At 43.1% G+C, this 13176-nt stretch overlaps 1 protein-coding gene across 1 annotated transcript in view; it reads right to left on the minus strand.

Annotated features, from left to right (window-relative positions):
- Nucleotides 1–286: 286 nt before the first annotated feature.
- pex12 (peroxisomal biogenesis factor 12) overlaps nucleotides 287–13176 on the minus strand; it is a 14341-nt gene continuing 1451 nt past the window's right edge. Inside the window, exons 2-4 of the mRNA XM_037689349.1 lie at nucleotides 2952–3131; nucleotides 1160–1695; nucleotides 287–732 (exon numbers count right to left, since the gene is read on the minus strand). Coding sequence (XP_037545277.1) covers nucleotides 345–732; nucleotides 1160–1695; nucleotides 2952–3074 — 1047 coding nt within the window. The 5' untranslated portion in view covers nucleotides 3075–3131 and the 3' untranslated portion in view covers nucleotides 287–344. The remainder of the gene's footprint in view (nucleotides 733–1159; nucleotides 1696–2951; nucleotides 3132–13176) is intronic.

The following is a 13176-nucleotide window of genomic DNA, read 5'->3' on the forward strand; positions in this document are numbered from 1 at the left end:
CTGTCCTAAAAGCCGTCAGCCCGTCGGGGCCGTAGTTCCAGGTATGACCAACAGGTGAGTGGCGTTCAGCTAGTCTCTTAATAATAATCATAATAATAATAATAATAATAATAATAATAATGTCATCACAATGTCAGCACTGTATGTTTCCATACAATGGCGAAATTAGTCTGCATTTAACCCATCCACCACCATGTGGTGCAGTGGGCAGCTATTGAAAGCGCCCGGGGGGCATTTTGGGGATGAGGTGTGCTGCCCAGAGACACCACGTGATATGCAGTGACTGGGGATCGAGCCTGGGACTTTCGGGTCCCAAGCCGGCTGCCCTGCCTCTACACTATCTCTTAAGTCTCCGGGGTGTAGATCTTGATCAGATGATGCAGTTCGGAGGGAAACCTGGTGAGTGGGCAGCGGCGGTTGGCTTTCACGTACATGTAGACGCAGCGATAACAGAAGACGAAGCCGGACGTGGACAGCACCGTGGTGTTTGTCCACGACTTACGGCACAGAGGACATGTCCTGCAGCCAGCACCCTGCTGAAGCTCCTGGAGGTGGAGGGGGGGAGGAGGAGCAGGCAGGGAGGTGAGGGTTTTCATCGTGCTCTGGTTCTCTGTGGAGTACCACCAGTCCAGAAACTGCAAGAAGAAGACAACCAGAGACAGAGAGGTGGATAGGGACACTGCTGTCCCCCTCGCTGCTTGGGACAACAGCCACCAGGTCCTCTGCAGCAGGCTGCAAACAAGAAGAAGACAAATCAGCGGGGCCTCATGTCGGCAGGTACCACAGCAGATGTGTAATACTGGATCATTTTCCTCAATAAATAAACGACCAAGTTGAATATTTTGTACCATTTGTTCAACCGAGTTCTCTTTATCTACTTTTAGGACTTGTGTGGGAACCTGATGATGTTCTAGGTCATATTGATGCAGAAATATAGAAAATTATAGAGTTCACAAACTTTCAAGCACCACTGAATCTTTACTTTGAGTCATGAAGCGAGTTGTGAAATGAGGCAGCTGCTTTAAACAAGCAACTCATTTTTACTTTGACATTTAAACTGGTTGTAACGTTTAAACTGGTCGTCTCTGCTGGGTGGAATTTAACGTTTTGTACAAATAAAGTTTTGTTGGTGACTGTAAAGAAAAAGAAGGTGTGGCACCTGCTGCCAGCCGGATCGGTGGTGGTTCTGGCTCTCTGCTCCATGTCTCTGAGGTCCTGAGCGTTGAGTCGAGCCAGCCTGATGTTAAGCAGCCACAGCAGGGGGCTGTGGCTCCCAGAGAGCCCAAACACAAACAGCAGCTGCTGGCACAAGATCCAGGCCCACCACGCCAAGCTGGCATATGGGTATGCTGCCACAGCCGTGCCATGCAGCCTCTGCCTCCAGGTCTGAGCCAACCTGATGGAGAAGTCCTCCTCGTCCCTCTGTCGGGCCAGCGTCGCCTCCAGCTTGATCTGCAGGTATGGAACCAGGCAGAGGAGAAGAAGAGAGTGCCAGTGGGACTTCCTGTGCAGACTCCAGTTAACAGGAAGTCCCAGCACGCCTGAAACTCTCTTCAGGCCGTAAAAGTTCTCTGAGAACGAGGCGCTGCAGTGGAACAGGAAATGGTTCTGGAGGAGGAGGTCCAGCAGCAGGTAGAGCTCATCAAAACGTCTCCACAGGAAGCTGTAGCGAGATGGGTTGGACTCAGCGAGAACCTGTTGGGCAGTCGGAGCATGGAGTTATTCTGGAGATCAAAGCATCTGAAGGAATCATATCTCTCTGACCGCACTCAGTTCATTCAGCTCAAATCCTTTTGTTCCCAGTCTTCCCCCGTCTCCACAGGTGTCCCCCAAGGCTCTGTCCTTGGACCCCTCCTCTTCATCACTTACCTCCTTTCTCTAGGTCACATCTTCCGTAAATTTGGTGTCCATTTTCACTGTTATGCTGATGACGCACAGCTCTACCTGTCAACAAAACCAAACTCCACCCACCCACCCTCCATCCTCACCGACTGTCTCAATGAGCTAAATCACTGGTTTTCTAACAACTTCCTACAACTAAACAGTAACAAAACAGAAATCATTCTTGTCGGTACCAAAAACTCTCTTTCAAAATCAGAAAATCTTCTCATCCCCCTTAACAACTCTCTGCTACCCCCCTCGCCTCAGGTCAAGAGTCTTGGTGTCACCCTTGACACCACTCTCTCCTTCACTTCACACATCAACAATGTCACTCGGTCTGCCTATTTCCATCTCCGAAATATTAACCGTCTCCGCCCTTCTCTCACACCCCGCTCCACAGCCATCCTTGTTCACAGTCTTGTGACTTCTCGGATTGACTACTGCAACTCCCTTCTTTATGGCCTCCCCAAAAAATCTCTCCAGAAGCTCCAATTGGTCCAGAACTCAGCTGCCCGTGTCATCACTCAAACCTCCTCCTATAACCACATCACTCCTGTCCTGCAGCAGCTCCACTGGCTCCCGGTAAAATCACGCATCGTCTTCAATATGCTTCTTCTCACTTTCAAAGCTATCCACAACCTTGCCCCTCCGTACCTATCTGACCTCCTACACATCTCCATCCCCTCTCGCTCTCTCAGATCCTCCTCTTCACTACACCTCCATGTACCCTCTGCCCGCCTCTCCACCATGAGGAGCAGGGTCTTCACCTGCTCTGCTCCTCATCTCTGGAACTCTCTACCCCTTGACTTAAGAAACACCACCTCTCTTTCTATACTCAAAACTGCTCTGAAAACACATCTCTTTAGACTCGCTTATCCTTAACTTTGTTCAATGTATTTTATATTCCTTATGCATTTTATATTCTGTATGTATTTTATATTCTTTATGTAATTTATTCCTGTTGATCTTTGTTCTTACTGTAAATTGTCCTTAGGTGTCATGAAAGGCGCTTTTTAAATAAAATGATGATGATTATTATTATTATTATTATAAGGAAGAACCACGCTCACCTTGACGGTGTGCCTGAGCGCCGGTCGGATCGCCTCCATTAGGGACTCCTGAGCCAGAACTTCAAACACGGAAGGCTGCTCCGTGATAGCTGTGGAGGTGAGGTGGGCTCCAGCCTCTGCCATGGCTGCTGCACCAGAACCAGTAACAACACGGGGTTATCAACCCAGGACCAAATGAGCCTGTTCACAGCAAAAAAAGAACCAAAGGATTAATGCCGAATCAGAACCCGCTTGCTTCTGTTGGACCCCTGAATCCAGATGATTAACATCTGCCTGCTGGACAGCTCTCTGAACAAGGTGGAGGTCTGTCAGTAAAATATCTCATCAACTATTGGATGTTCATGTACACCTGATGAACTCTGAGCCACCCACACATTAGCATGGTAGTAGCTGAAAGTCATTACCAAAACACACCGAGTGCTGGTTTGATCCCAGTCTGAGCTCCAACACCAGTGTTTCCCTCAGATTACTGACCTTGGTCCAGGTACGGTGTGGGGTGAAGGTGGGAGGACTGGGGGAGTGCTATGTTAGTTCGAAGCCACTTATCCTGTGGTGACCATGTCCAGGGTGGGGCGTCCCCCTTCCTTAGGGGAACATTAAAGGAGGCAGGCAATACTTTACATTTTCTAGTGATCTGCAGCAGCTAACTGTAGCACTTCCTTTGCAGCCTGGGCTCATTCCTAACTATGTGTGATGACGGATGGCAGTGTGCACATGAACCGGTTTCAAGATGGCAACTGGTTTTATCTGTGTTCAGACTAGCCTTTAGCTCATCACTTGAGTCATAATATGAGTGCTATATGTCATCAGTGTATGTTTCCATAAAAAGATCTTCTTCTTATGCCCCTTTTCCATTAGTACCGGTACGGGCCGACTGGACCCTACTTGGCCCGGTTCTGAGGCTATTCCATTAGTACTGGTACTTGGCACCTGTTACTATTTTCAGTACCCTTGGCTCTGTGGTTCTAACCCGAACGAAGAGGTACTAAAACGTGACGTCAGAACACTGTCGGTCACTGATTGGTCGGGGGCGTAGTCAGGGGCGGAGTCACTGGATCCTTCAGAAACTTTTCAAAACAATGATCCGCCATTTGCAATTTCTCGGACTGGAGCAGCGGCTGGACTTATTTTAAAGATTTTAAAAACAATACTGACAACATCTTGGTCTAATGTTGATGTGCTGGCATTTTTTGTGCTGGGTGGCCGACAACATAATTCAAAGCAAGCTGGATGGAGCTCTGCTGGTCTAACCCGATCCTCCCCCCGGAGCCTCGGAGCGCCAGGCCGGGCAGGGCGTCATCTCCCCGGCTCAGAGTTCCGCTGGTCACAGCGGAAAATCCTTTGATGTGCTGACTCGGAGGCTCGGGTTCCGGATACCAGCCTTGTGTGCTCAGAGCTACGCTGGTCACTGCGATGCTGGAGATGGGAACTCGCAGAAGGCCGTTGCGAGACCCCGGCCGCACGTAATCATGAAGGCTGAATCCCGATCCCGCTCGGCAGTCAGGCGGACTGGACAGTCTGGGACGGACGGTGGAAGCGATTTTTAAATGAAATAATATTTTGTTTTTATACAAAAAATGTTTTAAAAAAATTGCTGAAGCAATTTAAAAATTATTATTATTTCTTTACACATAAAATGTTTTTTAAAATCGCTTCCACCGTTCGTCGCAGACCCGTCTCTGTCCGCCTGTCTGCACGGGTCGGGCCTTCATGATTACGCGCGGCTGGGGTCTTGGAACTAGACCCTTGCTAATGATCCATTGTTAGGCTGATGGTCCTTCTTGACCATGTGATCAGCTGGTTTTGGTTGTCAGCAGCAAACTGGTTGATCCACTCTGAGTAGGTGCTATTTAAAAGACTGAGCTGAAAACAGCACCTCAGACTGAAGAAGTCTCTTGGATGAGAGACGAAACGTTTCTATATTTTTTTTGCTTTGTTTTGTTTTTTTGAATGTCCAGAGGACCAGATTGAATTTTTTTGGAAGTTACTTACTTACTTACGGTAAGATGGCGCCTGTGTACATGGCTTGCAATCCACCTCTGCTGATGGTGTTCATATTTTTGGTGTTTTTTTCATTTCTCATCTGTGACATCAACGCTCTGCTGATGTATGAACGAAAACAACTTTTGGATCTTCGACCTTGTGGCACCAATGTCGCTTATTTTGATCATTATGAGCGTAACTCTGGACCCCCCCCCCCCATCCCCCCGCTGCTGGTGGACGTGCCTGCTTACCTGGAGCGAGGCGCGCACCTGCCTCCCCGGAGACGTCGCACCAGACGCCGTGGAAAACGCGCTGGCCGGCTCGTGAAACTGAAAGCCCTGCTGGCTGCCTCTGAAACATCCTCTCCAGCTGATGGTGAGTGTTTCCACCTCCGCTCCTGGCGCTGTACAGATCCTGTGGCGCGCTGTCTGGTCCCGCTGTCGGGATCCCATCATCACACTGGGCCCGTGCGCGGCTGTGTTTCCTGCTGGAGGCGCGCGTCTAACTCTGCAAATCTGAGGCTGCTGGACTAGACACTGCAACCATCTCCTCCTGTGGTGGATTCTATGAGGATGGCCCTGATAAATGCCAGATCGCTGGCTAATAAAACTTTTATTTTGAACGACTTTTTCTGCTGCCACCGACTGGACTTTCTTTTCATCACTGAGACTTGGATCTGCCCTGTGAGTTCAGTGTTTTTCTGGAATTACTGCCTCCGGATTGTTCTTTTTTCAATGCTCCAAGGACAACTGGTCGTGGTGGAGGATTATTGGCTGTTTTTAAGAAACATTTCCACTGCAGACAGCTCCATGGTTCAGCTAATTATTCGAGTTTTGAACTGCTCTGTTGTGAGCTGGGCCGCTCCAACCCAGTTCTGTGTGCTATTTTTTACAGATCCCCTGGATACCATAAACAGTTTTTAAATGAACTCTCTGACTTTCTAACTAGTGTTCTGCTCCAATATGATCGGGTTTTGATTTTAGGAGACTTTAATATCCACGTGTGCTGCCCAGATAAACCATTAGCTCAGGACTTTCTAGACCTCATCCAGTCCTTTAACTTTGTTCAGAGTGTTGTTGGTCCGACTCACCAGCAGATCCACACTCTAGACTTAGTTTTAATGCATGGTTTGTTTGTTTCTGATTTAGAAATTGGTGACACTGTTTGTTCTGACCACAAACCGGTTTTATTCAACACCTCATTGATTTGTGAACCTGCACCTCCCCCCACACCCAAGCCTTGTAGGATTTTTAACCCTTCCACTGCCACACTCTTCTCTTCCATCTTTGCTGGTAATTCTGTTTCAGACTCTGAACTCTCTTCGGGTCTTACTACAAAGGAGTTGCTTTCTCAGCATCAGGAGGCGTGTGTACAGATCCTGGACTCAGTCGCCCCGTTAAAACTCAGGAATCGAAAACGCACGCCCCACCCTTGGGTAAATGAGACTACACAAGGGGCAAGACGCCTGTGCAGAAGAGCTGAACGTCGATGGAAAAAAGATAAACTTCAGGTGTCTTTTGAGATGTTAAAAACATGTTGGAAAGCCTATCAGACCACCGTTAAACAGGAGAAAAACAAATATTTCTCAAAAATTATCAACTCAAACAGTCACAACCCCCGTGTTCTTTTCAGCACCATTAACACCATTAACTCCATTAACACCATTCTAAACGTGCCTCAGTCTGCCACCATTGAGGCCTCTGTTGACACCTGTAATAAGTTTGTCAGGCATTTTGCTGAAAAGGTTGAGTCGATTAGGTCATCAATTCCACACTCCACAGCCGACCCTCCAGTTCTTGTCCCCTGCTCAGCAGTCTTCAGTCACTTTGACCCCATCTCACTCTCATTTTTAATTGAGGTCGTTGGTCACATGAAACCTTGAGGCTCCCCTGCTGATCCCATCCCTGCTGCATTTTTTAAACAGGTTCTACCGTCAACTGGACCCTCTGTTCTTGCCATTATTAACAGCAGTTTGGCTACATGTGTGGTTCCTGATGTTTTAAAGCATGCAGTGGTAACGCCATTAATTAAAAAACCCGGACTTGACCCTGCAGCTTGTTCAAACTTCAGGCCAGTCTCAAAACTTTTATTTCTTTCTAAAATCTTGGAGAAAATAGTTTTTAGTCAACTAACCAAGGTTTTGAATGTAAATGGAATTTTTGAGATTTTTCAGTCAGGATTTAAACAACTGCACAGCACTGAGACCGCTTTAGTAAGGGTCTGTAATGACATTCTGCTAGCAAATGACTCTGGTCAGTCTGTGATCCTGGTACTTCTCGACCTTACCGCTGCATTTGACACTGTTGATCACAGCATCCTTATGTCACAGCTAGTACACTGGGTTGGGATTACAGGCGTGGCGCTAGAATGGTTCCGTTCGTATCTGGGTGACAGGAGTTTCTGTGTTAACTTTGACAATCATTTTTCTGCTTCTGTCCCTCTTTCCTGTGGGGTACCACAAGGCTCCATTCTTGGACCCCTTCTGTTCTCATTGTATCTGCTCCCCTTGGGGTCAATCCTGAGGAAACATGGTATTTTGTTTCACTGTTACGCCGATGATTCTCAGATCTATCTGCCTTTAAAACCAAACAGTTCCTGCTCCATCCACCCTTTGCTAAAATGTCTTGATGACATCAAGACTTGGATGGCTGCAAACTTCTTGAGTTTTAATGATCAGAAGACCGAGGTCATTGTGTTTAACCCAAGCTCTACCACTGTCACTGATCCTGTAAACCTGCACTCCCTTCAGCCTCATCTAAAGCAGTCAGTTACCAATCTCGGGGTAGTGTTAGACTCTGACTTTAAGTTTAATAAACAGATCAACTCTGTTCTACAAAAAAGTTTCTTTCAGCTAAGGCAAATAGCATAGCTTAAGTCCGTTCTGTCCAGATCTGACCTTGAAAAACTAGTCCATGCATTTATTACTTCCCGGCTGGACTACTGTAACTCACTTTATGTTGGGGTTAGTCAGGCTTCACTTTCACGTCTCCAGCTCGTACAAAATGCAGCAGCTTGGCTACTAACAGGAACTCACAGGTTTGAGCACATTACTCTGGTTCTGTACTCTCTTCACTGGCTTCCTGTACGTGTCAGAGTTGATTTTAAAATTCTCCTGCTGACATTCAAGTGCATTAACGGTCTTGCACCTCATACCTCTCTGACCTTCTTCATCCTTATGCTCCTTCTTGGGCTTTGAGATCATCAGACCAGCTGCTTTTGGCCGTACCAAAAACCAGCTGAAGCTCAGAGGAGATCAGGCAGTCTCAGTCGTGGGCCCTAAACTCTGGAACAATCTGCCCATCAACATTCGACAGGCCACCTCAGTCTCTGCTTTTAAATCTGTCCTAAAAACACATCTGTACTCAGTGACATTTAACACAGGGTGATTGGATTTAGATTTAGTTTTTCATTGATGCTGATTCTGTTTATGCTTTTGTTATTATTCCTATTTAACACAAGGTCATCAGATCTGATTTAGTATTTCATTGTTTCTGACTGAGTTTATGCTTTTTGTTATTATTTCCTTGACTTTTGACACAGGGTGATCTGATTTAGTATTTCATTGTTTCTAATTGTTTTTGGTTTTATATTTTTATTCCATATGCTGTAAATATATCTTGCTACTTTTTATTTGATGTTGTGATATTTTTGTTAAGCACTTTGGTAACAGTTTCTGTTTTAAATGTGCTCTATAAAGAAATCTGACTTGACTTGACTAGTTCTAGTAAAATGTCCGGTGGGCTATCTGAATGACTATTTTGTAAACTGATGAGTGTTGAGCTTGAGTCTGAACAGATGATTGTTTTTAACGGTCTTGTGTCTTCTACCCACTGCACTGCCAACATCTCCCCTGTGTACACGGAGACTTCATTTGTGATTCTTTTCCTTACTTCTATGTTGAATTCTGGTATTACATATGACACTCCTACTTTCTCTGATGTTTTGATGCATCTGTATAAATCTGTATATAGTTATAGTACTTATTGATATGGTCCTGTACTGTATGAGTTAAAAATAAATGTTCTGTCTTTTTTCTTGTCCTTGAGTGTCAAGTCAACAGTTGCATTTGGAAGAAGCCATGGTGGTATTGTTGGTACTGGTACTACTGGGCTGATGTCTAAGTTGTCTATTTGCATTTCTTTTGTTTTCTGGTCTATTGTCCATCCAAAACTTCTTGTCTCTTTCTTCTCCGTCTCCCAGCGTGGTTTTAAAATCTCTAGTGTTGGGTGTTCCGGGTTATTTCCTTTAAGATTGATCCAGTAGTTTATTGCTAATTGTTCTCGTCTTATTGCTAATGGCATTTCTCCCATTTCTACTCCAAGTGCTGCTGTTGGGGTGGTTTTGAATGCTCCTCTAGTCTTAATGCTTGGTTTGTATTTTGTCCAGTTTCTCCAAATGTGTTTTTGCTGCTGATCCATAAATTACACAACCATAATCCATATTTGATCTGATAAGTCCCATATAAATGTGTTTTAATGCCGTTCTATCTGCACTCCATTCATTCCCAGCTAAACATCTCATAATGTTTATGATTTTTTTACATTTATCAATAATCTTTTGTATATGTACATTCCATAAGATTTTCTCATCAAACCATAAACCCAAATATTTTATACACTTAACTTGTTCTAGTTCTTGATTATATAATTTCAATTTAATCTCTTTGTTGACTCTTTTCTGTGTAAATATCATTACTTTTGTTTTATCTACTGAAAATTTGAATCCCCAATCATTTGCCCATTTCTCAATTTTTAATATCGCCTCTTGTATTTTCTTCACAGTGAATTTTATATTTTTCCTCTTTTCCAAATGGTTCCATCATCTGCAAATAATGAACATCCCACCCCCTTCTCAATCTCTGTAAAAACATCATTTATCATTATAGAAAATAGTAATGGACTTATAATACTTCCCTGTGGTGTTCCATTTTCCACAAAGTATTTCTTTGGATATTCTTGTTGTATTCTTACTTGTATCGATCTTTTTGTTAAAAAGTTTTGTATCCATCTGAACATTCTTCCATTAATTCCTAGTTTGTACATTTTAATTAATAAACCTTTAGCCCATAACATATCATCTGCCTTTTCTATGTCGAAGAATACAGCAACCACACTTTCTTTATTTATCTGTGCTCTCCTGATCTCGTGTTCTAACTGTAATGTTGCATCATTGGTGTTTCTCCCTTTTCTAAAACCACTTTGATGTTTAGATATGTATCCCTTACTGTTCAAATAATACGTTAGTCTATCATTGATCATTTTTTCCATTATTTTACATATATTTGATGTTAGTGCTATTGGTCTGTAATTTTTCGGCTTTGTATGATCCTTTCCTGGTTTTGCTATTGGTATGATGACTGCTTCTTTCCAGCTTTGTGGTAGCTCCCCCTCTTCCCACACTTTGTTGTATAGTTCTAAAATTAGTTCTTTGGATTTGCCACTAAGGTGGTCTATCATGGTGAACCATATCTGATCTTTTCCAGGTGCTGTTTGTTTGGTTTTCCTGAGTGCTCGACTCAGTTCTGCTTTTTGAAAAGGTTCGTTCAATAAATTATCAGTTTCTTCCATATTCTTCATTAAATCTTTGTATTTTAACTTTGTAGTTTCCCTCCCTCTCTTTCCTTCATTACTAATCTTATTGGAACTATGAATTTTACTGAATGTTGTTGCTAGTATTTCAGCTTTTTCTTTATCATTTACTACTGCAGTGCCATCTACATTTAATCCTGGATATCCATATTCTTTTTTGATGCCATTCATTCTTTTTATCATTTTCCAGATTTTTTCAATTTTTGTTTCTTTTCCAATAGTATTACAGAAGTTTCTCCAATATTCCCTCTTTGCATTCTTGATGATTTTTCTTACCATTGCTTGTTTTCTTTTATATTCAATGAAGTTCTGATAACTAGGATTTCTTTTTAGTGCTTTAAATGTTTTATTTCTTTTCTTTATGGATTTGTTACATTCATTTGTCCACCAAGGTACTTTCTTCTTTTCACTCGTTCTTCCACCTTTTTTTATCAAATGTTCTGTAGCTTCCTGTATAATCTTACATATACAAACATTAGATACATCAGAACATCAGATAATGTTATCTAAAATCTGGACCATTGCAGATGTTTCTAAAGCACTACTTATCAAATATACATGTCTTTGTTCACTTTTAACTCTGTATACTTAACCTGATGTCTGTTGTAGTGAACTTAATCTGGTGTCACGACTAAGCCTAAGGTCAAAACCCTTGACCTTAAGAACCTTGTGGGACAGAAACTGTCATTTCATTGATTTGAATCCAGAGATACAGGTTCACCCATCCTGAGACTCTCTTTCTTGATATTCAAGTGAAAGAACACTCTCTTTTTATTATCATTACTATTTTACAAATGTTGATAATCAAAGTGTCTTAGTTCAAACCATTTTAGATGTTGCAGTGAACTAATCAATTTTATTAACTGTGAAATGATTTTTAATTCTCATGCAAAGTTAGAATTCATGTTGAGGTCTGTTACAGATTTTTATGAATTTTCTGATTTCTGCCTTTGAATGAGCAAAGTGTACGTTTCCAGGGTCAGGAGTGAAGCAGACATGTGTTGGAACAACTGTCCTGTTTATATCCTCTCAGACGTCAACAGGGGGGTTTTTGCACCTGTTTCTGAAACTCGCCAAAACAAAACTCTCTCTGTCTGTGAGAACATTTCTGATCTGTTCCATAACAATTCTTGCTGCATTCTAACCTTTTACGTCACAAAACACACCCCGTCTGGTCGGTTCTGGCCAATGGGAATACTCCCAGATGAACCGGGAAAAAGAGCTCTTTAAAATGTCGGTACTTCCTGGTCTACTCAGTTCTGTTGGAGTTCTGTTGGATACACAGTTCTGCCAGTTCTGTGAGAGTTCTGTGAGGGTTCTACTCGGTTCGGTTGAGTTCAGTTCTGTTCAGTTCTGTGCGGAGAAGCCCAGTTCTGGGGGCCGGGAAGATCCTGACATGACAACAGAGCTCTTCCGAGTTTCATGGGATTATAACATTTTCCACTGAGGTGAGCTGTGAGGGACAGCATCTCGCCGCTACTCCGGACGAGTAACAGCATCCTACGGAGACGCTGAAGGGTGCGTTAAACGGAATCTCGCCTGAGACATCTCCAGGTAAAAGAGTCGATTTCACCACCTAAGTGTACTGTAAGGGAGAAGCTGAAGAAAGCCCGGAGAGTGCCGTTCTGTCAACACTCTCCCTCAAACACCATCTTACTCCCTCTAAACTTCTTTCCCATCTTTAAACTCCTCTCTCAAGTAGATATTCTTCCAGATATTTAGAAATGTCTGTGTAAAGTGCTCATCCACATCCGTGTGGGTAAAAGATCATAATTGTACAGTTTTCATAAATGTCTGTGGTGACGCAACGGAAAAATCATGGCCGTATGATTTTTCCTGATTGATTGATTATGTTGTTATTTTCATAATTTGCCAAATTAATGTAAATGTTTGATGTTAAACTTTGATTCTGTAAATAAATGACCGCATTCATTTTGATGGGTCAAATATAAATGACGTCTCACGTTTGCATTTCATTAAATTCAATGCACGTTTTATTCAGTCCAGAAAAATGAGGAATCCGTGTTAATTGATGAATATATCTGAGCATCTGTTCATCTACACTGTTCTACATTTAATGTCTACAGAAGTCTGTCTTATCCTGATGGTTTCAAACTTTAACATTTATTTATCGTGATAGTAGTTTCTTTTTTCTTTTGATAAATGTAAATGCTTATTGTCAATTACCCTGTGACGTGCGCTGATGACCACTTGACCAGGTCACCCTTGTGAAAGAGATCTCGATCTCAACGGGCTCTACCTGGTAAAATAAAGGTGATTGATTGATTGATTGATTGATTGATTACCGTCTGTTGACAGATCAGTTTTCTGCAGCTCTCCATCAGTAATATATTTGAATGTTGAATATCAGGTTTTCAACTGGCATCGTGATGTTTTCCTCTGTTTCCTGTTTCCTGGTACTTTGTTGTGGTTCTGGTTCTGTTTGTCCTGTCGCTCTCGTCTTTTGTTCTTTGACACTTTCACTGCCTCTGTACATGTGGTGCTTTTACTTATTTCACCTGTTGGATTTCTTCTGCTGTTTTCTTCACTTCACACCCTCCACATGTAACTCTATGTTGTCCTCCACAGTTACAACACTTCTCCTTTTCTTCTTTACGTTCTTCTGTCCTGTGATCTTCTCCACACTTTGGATC

This window comes from Nematolebias whitei, chromosome 15 (genome assembly GCF_014905685.2).
Source record: "Nematolebias whitei isolate Nwh7 chromosome 15, NemWhi1, whole genome shotgun sequence".
Classification (NCBI taxonomy): domain Eukaryota; kingdom Metazoa; phylum Chordata; class Actinopteri; order Cyprinodontiformes; family Rivulidae; genus Nematolebias; species Nematolebias whitei.